Source organism: Carlito syrichta, unplaced genomic scaffold, assembly GCF_000164805.1.
Source record: "Carlito syrichta isolate Samal-C Ts95f unplaced genomic scaffold, Tarsius_syrichta-2.0.1 Scaffold306509, whole genome shotgun sequence".
In the NCBI taxonomy this organism is placed as follows: Eukaryota; Metazoa; Chordata; class Mammalia; order Primates; family Tarsiidae; genus Carlito; species Carlito syrichta.
In genome coordinates, this window is record NW_007250605.1 from 29,022 (window position 1) to 38,226 (window position 9,205).

The 9,205-nt window shown below is 60.8% G+C and overlaps 1 protein-coding gene across 1 annotated transcript in view; it reads left to right on the forward strand.

Annotated features, from left to right (window-relative positions):
- Positions 1 to 6,596: 6,596 nt before the first annotated feature.
- SERPINA5 (serpin family A member 5) overlaps positions 6,597 to 9,205 on the forward strand; it is a 2,897-nt gene continuing 288 nt past the window's right edge. The window contains exons 1-3 of the mRNA XM_008063055.1: positions 6,597 to 7,188; positions 8,057 to 8,327; positions 8,652 to 8,799. Of these exons, the coding sequence (XP_008061246.1) occupies positions 6,597 to 7,188; positions 8,057 to 8,327; positions 8,652 to 8,799 (1,011 nt within the window). The remainder of the gene's footprint in view (positions 7,189 to 8,056; positions 8,328 to 8,651; positions 8,800 to 9,205) is intronic.

Genomic DNA, 9,205 nt, shown 5'->3' on the forward strand with positions numbered 1-9,205 from the left:
AGTGGCCGGGAGCGGCCACTGCACTCCGGTCTGGGCGACGGAGTGAGACTCCAACTCTGTCTTGTAGATGACACCTTCACGCTGTGTCCTCACATGGAAATGTGCCCTCAGATAAGAAGCCATGTGAGGACACAGCATGAAGGTGTCATCCACAAGACAGAGAGAGAGCCCACACCAGACACCAACCCTGACAGCACCTTGGTCCTGGACTTCCAGCCTCCAGAACTGTGAGAAAATAGATTTCTGTTGTTTAAACTTTCCGGTGTGTGGTGCTTTGGAATTTTTTACGGCAGCCCCAGCTGACAAATACCCTGAGGTCTCGTGCCCCTAGACCCTCTCCAAACCTGTGCCTGCAAAGCAGGCCTGTCCTCAGTCCTGATTCCTTCGGGGCCCATTCTAAGTGGCAGTGTGTATCATCGGCTGCCTCAGACTTTCTCAAATTCTCACAATGTTTCTTGGCGTGCAAGCTTGGAAAAGAGCACACGTGACCTCTCTCCCTCTTGGGCCTTTGGAGCACAGACGGCACCTACAGGCCAGAGAGGACCCTCAGGATCTTGGCTCATCCCACCTTTCCCAAAGTCGTTCCGTCTGGAACCCACTCTGGGTGTGGCACTAGGTCCCCGTGCTGCTGTGACAAGTTACCACGGACTTAGTGGCTCAACACGACACAGATTTATTCTTTTGAGCCGTGGAGGCCCAGAAGTCCAAGGAGGTACCACTGGGCCAAAACTAAGATCTTGGCTGAGCTTCAGTCTTTTTGAATATTCTAGGAAGAACCCAGTCCTCACTTCCCCAACCTCTAGAAGCTTCTTCATCCCTTGAGCCTGGTCCTCGTCACATGGTCTTTTCTCTCCCGTGCCTGTCATTGCCGCTGCCTTCTGACTTCATTCCCTCGCCTCTTTCCTGTAAGGAAACTTGTGATGACGTTAGAACCCACCTGGATCTTCCAGGGAGCCTCCTTAGTCACGTCTGCAAAGTCCCTCCTGGACGGAAGGCGACATCCACAGGCTCTGGGTATCAGGACGTGGATGTATCTGGGCTTCTAGTATTCACCCCGTGACAGGCGGGCAACCCCAGTCCCATCCCGCAGACACAGTGCAGGAACCTCCAGGCCGGTGGGTGCAGGATGCTTGCTCATGTCATGTGGCGTAAGGGGAGAAGACAAACCCAAGCCAGGGGGGACCAGCCTCCCCAGGCCAGTGCCTCTCCTTAGGAGCCGTGGGATGGGGCTGGTGACCCATCCTGCTGGACTCTAGACAGGTTGAGGGCAGCAACTCCCTTGCAGGGTGTCATCGGGATTAAATGAGATTGCATGTAGAAGCCCTGGCTTCATGTGTGGTCTGTTGAACGTGTTGAGAGATACGGGCTCTTGTCACTCCTGGAAAAATCCAAGTTCCCATGACGCGGGGCCCAAGACCATGGAGAAGGAGGGTGATGGCCCTGGAGGTGGTGAGGGCCAAGGCTGCCAACATGATGGTCACTTCTCGTGGGTGTCGCCTTGGTTTGCTCTGCGGACTCCACACCCCACCTGCAGCAACTCGGCCTTCCTGGGTCGCGGCCACACACAACAACTGGGACCTTGGACACACCACCAGACTCGAGGCGGTACCCTTGCCCGTGTCTCGGAAGTGTTCTTGAGAGGATGGGCTGAGCTGGGGAGCCCCGACTTTGAGGTAGAAAAGGACAGCCTGGCTGAGCCCATGAAAGGCCAGACAAGGCCCCTTTCGGAGCAAAGAGCTCTGGCTCTGAGGCAGCCCCTGAGGCACTGAGCCCTCCCAGCCCCTGCTCAGTGCCTGACGTGGAAGTCCCCCCATCTTTCTGTATCCCCATTTGGCGACTGGCTCCATCGTGGCCTGGACACAGTGATCCGTCATCTCAGATGGACAAGACTCTTAATTCCCTCATTTCCACCAGAAGCCGGAGGCTGTGATCCAGCAGGCATGAGCCCCGTTCCCCTGGGTCTACAGGAAATTGGTTGCAGAAATCAAATCAAAGGCACTAAGCTCCGCCGAAGGGAGGGGCTGCCTGGTGTCCCTCTCCTGGTCTCTGATGTGAGACTCCAGCCTCCAGACAGTGCAAGACACGTTTCTGCATTGCCAGCAACGGGCGGTCTCTCTGGTCCTGTCTCCCAGGCAAACGGTGGCTGGTGAGGGACTTGGGGGCTGTCAGGGGCGGCCTCCTGGACAGAGCCCCTGGCTCAGGCCGTGCAGCCTGCAGCCGACCTGTGGGCTGGAGCCTGCCAGAACAGGAAAGGGCGGGGCCGGGAGGGGAGGGGACAGGCCCGCTGTGGTCAGTGACAAACCCTGGTGGCCGTCCAGCCAGCCCTCTGCCCTCTCCCGAACCCGACGGACGCCACTTCCACTGGGTGCACGCTCGGCTGCGCGACGGGGTAAGTACAGGCCCTGCGCAGGAGGGTCCAAGCCCGTGAGGACCTGGGAGGAGAGGCCAGGACGGACTCCAAGGTTATGGGGCTGAGGGCTTGACGTGCTGTAGGAGCCCCGCACGACCGGAAGAGCCTCTCGGTGTCGGGGCCAGCAGGGGCCTCCGGGTGGCAGAGACGCGTCCCTGAGCTGTGTGGCCTTGAGGCCAACACCCAGGTCAGCTGAGCCAGCGGGGAATCACTGCACCCGCTGTGTGGTGTGACTTGGGAGATTCAGCCCCATGGTGGGTCCCACCCCGCACAGCCGTCCATGTCTGCAGACTCGTCTGGTTGTCACAGTTGGTGGGGGAGGGTTAGCCACCAGCCCTGCCGCTGGGCGTCCTAGGACACACAGGACCGCCCTGCCACCAAGCATGGTCTTGCCCGGCCGTAGAGAAGCCCTGAGATAAGGCAGTGGAGACACATCGCTCACCGGGAGGTGCCCAGCAGCCTGCAGCTTGCACTGTCCTCTGTGCCTGTAGTCTGGGACCTCTAGAAATCAGGACACAATCAGCTCTACCCTGCTTCCCTGAGATAAGGGCCTGGGGCGCCGCTGGGAGGGTCACAGCGGCTGCCTGTGAGCTCGCAGCCCTGGCGGTCTGTTAAACAACAAAGTGCAGAAATCAAGTGAGAGGAATTTTCAGTTTCTCTGGGGGCGAGGCTTTTGGTGAGAAATGCTGCAATAAAAGGGAACCCGCCTCCCTGGTTGGCGTCCGCAGGCCCAGATCGGGAAACCCAGGCATGCCGGTGAGAAGCCGGGAGGTGGTGTCTGGAGTTGATGGGCACGGTGACGGTGTTGATTGGGGTGCTGTTCCGTGGTGTAGACGCATCTCTGAGCTCATCGAGTTGTAGGCGCTGCACTCGTCAGTTTTCTGTAGGGCAGTCACAGCTCCTCCTCGAGGCTTTAGGAGAGATGAAAGGGGAAACTGAGGCTGAGAGGTGGTGGTGGCGGGGGGGCGTGTCTTCAAGATCACCCGGACAAAAGCCCTGGGGTGGGGTGGTGAGCACAGCTCCAGATGCCCAGCCGGACTCTGTCTCCACTGCTTGGTATCCAGCTTGCCATCTAATGTCTCTGAGTTATAGCTAAGAGGAGTCCGTTCGTTCATTCATTCATTCATTCTACAAAGCTGCAGGGAACTGAAGGCAGTGCAGATGAGGGTCCTGTGGGAGACAGGCAGGAGCAAAAGGTGTCTATGGCACACGCGTGCAGCATGGCACACACAACACGGATGGAGCCGTGAGACAGCAGTCTAGGCGCCGATCTGGAAGAGCAAGCGGCGGGGACTGGGTGGGTGGGGGGGTGTCATGATGACGTGACGCGGAAGCAGAGGCCTGAAACCCAGAAGAAGCTGCCTGCGGTGAGCCAGGTCGGGGTGACCTCGCGCCACACGGTGGAGTGTGCACAGGCCCGGGCAGGACAAGCTGCTGCGCTGAGGACCTTGGAGCAGGAGAGTGACCCGGGCCAGGGCGGGGCCAGGCGTGCCCGGCGAGAGCCAGTGGAGCCAGGTCGCACGGGCCTTGTGGGCTAGAGCGCAAGTTACGGTCAGATTTGACCCAAAGCGTCGGGGCAGCGGGGGCCGTGAGGAGGGCGCTGTGACTGTGTTCATGACGGAAGGAGATTCTTTCCTAGGCGTGGGCGGCTCTCGGGGCAAAATGGAGGCTACCGGGTGGCCGTGGTGAAAGGTGGAGGGGCTTTCGCTGGCGGTAAGGACGAGCAAGGTCTGAGATCTGTTCTGGAGCCTTCCTGACGGGCTGGAGCAGGAGGAGGCCACGGTTACTGTGTCTGGGAAACTCTGCCTCGGCGTCCTGGGGGCCCAGAGGAAGCTGGGACGTGGCCGCTCTCCACCTGTGCCCCGAGCTTTCCATCCCTTTTTGGGATGCACAGATGTCCAGGGGACCCACCCCCCACCTGGACACCTCCCATAGCCACATCTTCAGCTGGCCTGGGTGGACGTCATCGCCCGGCGTGGGGAATGCAAGCCGGCAGACTTGGGGGTGAGGAGGCCGGGGGACTCGTGGCAGGACAGACCGGGGCCATACCCCGCCCTCTCCAGTCCCCTCGGCCTGCGATGGCAGGCGAACTTGAGGGATGGCCCGTCTGCCCACTGGGGAAATACGTCGGGGCCTGGGGGAGGGGCAGCCAGCCCCCCTGGGGCCTGGTCTGGGGAGGGGGAGCCTCCTGGGGCCTGGGGCAGACCCACACCCAGCTCGGAGATGGCATTCCCACCCCAGGCCCAGGGTGTGATGGCAAAGCCAGGACTGTGCAGCTCAGGAACCCAAGCAAGCCTCCTGAGACCTCTACTTCTTCTTGGAGGACCCTCTGACCCTTTGTTTCTTCTTCTGCTCAATTAGGATAATGATCCCAACTCCCTGCAGCTGTGACCGAGTATAAGAGTGCCAATCCAGGTGGACATCTTGGGAGTGGCCTGGGGGTACACATAGGAGGTGGGACAAAGAACAAGCTGTTATTCCCCAGAGCCACCAAAGAACTCCGAGGGACAGGGTGTGCACCAGCCAGGGGAGCCAGGCAGCCAGGGGTGCGCACATAGGCCTGGGTCCTCTGCAGACAGACACTGCGCTCCAGGGAGACGGGGTGGGACCACGGAGAAGCAGCCACTAACCACAGCACAAGGCAGACCCCGCATTGCGGATGAAGAAGCTGAGGCCCAGAGGATGAGAGGGCTCAAGTAAGGCGTTTCTTCTAGGGTGACAAGCTCAGCGTGAACCTGCAGGGCTTGAACTGCGGTGTTTCCTTAGTGGCATCTTGATACCGTGGCTGATTCTAGTGCTTGGTGGGGAGCCCAGACTGTTACAAATCGGCCAGTTTAGAGAAGACAGAGATCAAACCGCCCAACCATGTCCTTCACGAATCTCCAGAAGGCGACCGGCTCCCACGGCGGGGACAGAGGAGGAGCCCGAACGGCGCTTCTTCCGTATCTGCAGATTAGACCCGGGGTCACCCAGTCGGGAGGCTGCTCCAAGGGAGGAGCAGGCAGAGGGCTCTGGGAAGGGAATGGGCGACAGTTCGGAGCGTGGGCTTTGGGGTCCGGTGTGGGCCTGTGTCCAGCAGCCTGTGCCCCAGCCTCCCTGAACCTAGGGTCACCCGTCTGTAAGATGGGGCCATAGTAGACCCGACCTCCCTGCAGGGGTGCGCGGCTGGAGGACTTGATGGGTTCACACATGCCCCAGAAGTGCTGTGTGTGTGCGTGTGTGTGTGTGAGGCGTGGACCCCCCGGGACCGCTGAGGAAATGGCGGTCTCAGATGGAGCTTTGGCCTGACGCGGCCACGGCCACGGCCACGGCTCTCACTTCCGCAGAACATGCCGCCACGCACCCATGTGCTGTTACCACCTCCGTCCTGCAGGTGGGGAATGCTGGCTCAGGGGTCCCTGATTCGCCCAGAGTGGCACTTTGCAGCTCCGATGTGAGCGTGTGTGTGTGTAAGGTGTGGGTCCCGGCTTCAGCCCATGAATTTGGAGGACACCATTCAGCCATCCCAGGAGAGGCGGGAGACCAGGATGCTCGCAGGAGAAGGGCGTACTTTCCTTGGGAGGGTCGGCGGTGGCCGGGAGCAGCCCCCCACAGGAGAAGGGGACCCATCGGCGTCCTGGCACCCTGCTTGCCACTGCCTATTTGCTGAAGGAACAGGGCAAAGCCTGCAGGGCTAAGGACACCGGGGGTGGGGGTAGCTGGTGGAGTTCGCAGAAGGTCCAAGAGGCTCTGGCCCCCAGACCAGGACCCTGAAGTGAAGACCAGAGGCCACGTGCAGAGGCGGTTCAGCTCCCTGGTACCCCCGGAGATGCTGACAAGGCAGCACAGGACCCGTCACCAGCATCCCATCGTCCCCAACACGTACCTTCCTGTGGAAGAGCGGGGAGGGTCTCCGCCCCAGGACTTGTCCCCTCCCTCGGGACGGCATCTCCCCAGCCTCTGTCACTCCCCACCGCTCAGGCCTCTGTCCTCGGGCCGCGGCAACCCTCACCCCAGTCTCCCAGAGACGGTCGCTTCTCTTTGAAGCCGAACGGGCCACATCACGTGCTGGGGGTCGGGGGGTGACATCTCTGGAAAGCCAGGCTTGTGGCCTCCCGATCCCCACCTGCCCGCCCGGCCCGGGGAAGCCCGGGGCCCAGCCCCTCTCTGAGAATGTCTTCTCCCCCTCACAGTGCAAGGGAGCGCCATGCGGCTTCTCCTCGTGTTCCTGATGCTCCTCGGCTCTCAGGCGGTCACCGCCCGCCGCCACCAAGCCCGCGAGATGAAGAAGAAAGACAGGGAGCTCCCGGCGGGCGGGGACTTGGCCTTCAACCTCTACCGGGCCCTGGACGCTGCCACCCCGGCCCAGAACCTCTTCTTCTCCCCGCTGAGCGTCTCCATGAGCCTGGCCATGCTCTCCCTGGGGGCTCGGTCCCACACGAAGGCGCAGCTCCTGGCGGGCCTGGGCCATAGCCTCCATGAGGGCACCGAGGAGGAGCTGCACGAAAGCTTCCAGCATCTCCTGTATGCCATCCACTACCCCACAAATGGCTTCCAGCTGAGCCTCGGCAATGTGCTGTTCACCCATCCCGAGGTGCACGTCCAGGACGCCTTCCTGAACGCCATGAAGACCCTGTACCTGGCAGACTCTTTTCCCACCAACTTCGGGGACCCCGCCGGCGCCCAGAAACAGATCAATGATTACGTGGCCAGGCAGACCAAGGGCAAGATTGTGGACCTGATCAAGAACCTTGACGGCACCCAGATCATGGTCATGGTGAATTACATCTTCTTTAAAGGTAAGGCCCTTGGGTTAAGAGCTGGAAACAGACTGGACTCGGTGGCTCAGCCTGTCATCCCAGCAGTCTGAGAGGCCGAGGCAAGTGGATTGCCTGAGCTCACGGGTTCGAGACCAGCCCAGGCAACTTGACGAGACCTTGTCTGTACAATAAACAAAAAAATTAGCCGAGTGTGGTAGCACATGCCTGTGGTTCCAGCTACTTGGAAGGCTGAGGTAGAAGGATCGCCGGAGCCCAGCAGGTTGGTTCTGGAGTGGCCATGAGTATGCCACGGCACTCCAGCCTGGGCGACAGCATGAGGTTCCAACTCAAGAAAAAAAAAGAGCTGGAAAGAAACACAGCACCTCGGTCAGAAGCTCCTCTAGCATCACACTGCAGATCAAATTTTTAAAAAGTAAATAAATGAATAAGAGTTTCCCATGGGAAGCAACTAGAGAAGGAAACGTCATGAAGACTTCCCAAATATCCTGCATTTCCAGGGCGCTTACTCACCTCCCTCCCAAACTTAGACCAAAGCCAACATTGACAGAAGCGTGAAAAACAGAATGACTCGCCCAGACGCCGGGCGGTGTTCTCAGCCAGCCGTGTCCATCCTCTTCCCTGGGAGGCGTGGCCTTGAGTAATGTTGGCCACCCGGGGCTGCTGGAGACACAATGCCTAGCCTCGTTTTGCCAGCATGGCAGGAGAGGCCCCGTGAAAAGTCCAAGTGTGTGCCCCAAGTTGTGAAGGGACTGGCTTCCACGGTCAAGGGTCCCGGCCGTGAGGGTCCCCGGACCCTGAAGCTGCTGGGAAGACAGAGTCTTCCCTCTCCTGGGTGCTTTGCATCCTTGCACAGCCATGTTCCGTGTTCTCTCATGCTTGCCTTTAGCGAAGTGGGAGACGGGCTTCAACCCCCAAAACACCCGAGAGCAGGACTTCCACGTGGCCCCGGGGACGGTGGTGCAGGTGCCCATGATGAACCGGGAGGACCACTACCTGTACTTCGTGGACCGGGACCTCTCCTGCAAGGTGGTGGGGATCCCCTACCACGGCAACGCCACCGCCCTGTTCGTCCTGCCCAGCGAGGGAAAGATGGCGCAGGTGGAGAGCGGACTGAGCGGGGCGACGCTCTGGAGGTGGTTGACGATGCCCCTCACCAGGTACTCCCAGACGGCACCAGGGCCAGTGTGACCCCACGTGCCCCGAACGGTGGCGGGAAGGACTCACCCAGCCACGCCCAGAGGAGCCCCTGGATGTCCCACCCCCGGGGCCTGGCCTGGCCGGAGGGACCAGGGCTGGCAGAGGGGTTCCCTGGAGGGGGGCCATGGCGGGCAGGGCCCTCTGGGGCAGCCCAAGTTCAGGTCCAGAGCAAAGGCAGCCTCCCTCCAGACAGGACGCCGGAGGATCCCTGTGCAGCCCGGGGAACACGGCTTGGTGACCCGGGGCTCCGGAACAGTCTGAGAACGGGCCGTTCCTCTTCCCAGGCAGCTCGACCTCTACCTGCCCAGATTCTCCATCGAGGGGTCTTACCAGCTGGAGAAGGTCCTGCCCAGGCTGGGGATCAGTGAGGTGTTCACATCCCACGCCAACCTGTCGGGGATCAGTGGCTACGCCAACATCCAGGTGTCAGAGGTGGGTCCGGAGCCCTGACTCTGCTGCAGAGGGCGTGGCTCTGCTCGGCTCAGCTCTGCGTTATTCTGGCCAAATCCTCGATTCGATTCCATTCCATTCCATTCGATCCTTGTCTACTCCGCTTTGCTCCCTTCTCTCTGTCTCTCTCCCTCCCCCCCGCCTCCCCCTCTTCCCCTCCCTGTCTCCACCCCCTCAAGAAGCAAAGGTTTCACTTTGCATCTTCTCTGGCATGCCACGGGAAGCCTTGGGCCCAGGAGCCCTGCATGAAGCCTTAGAAACCCGCACTCCAGGGCCAGCCCCTCCGCTCCCTGGCCGTGCTGTCCCCCGCACACTCTTGGCTTGCTCCGAGAGGCCGTGAGAGCTCGCTGACGGACGCGCGTGCGGTCACTTCCCCGCCTGGCGCCTG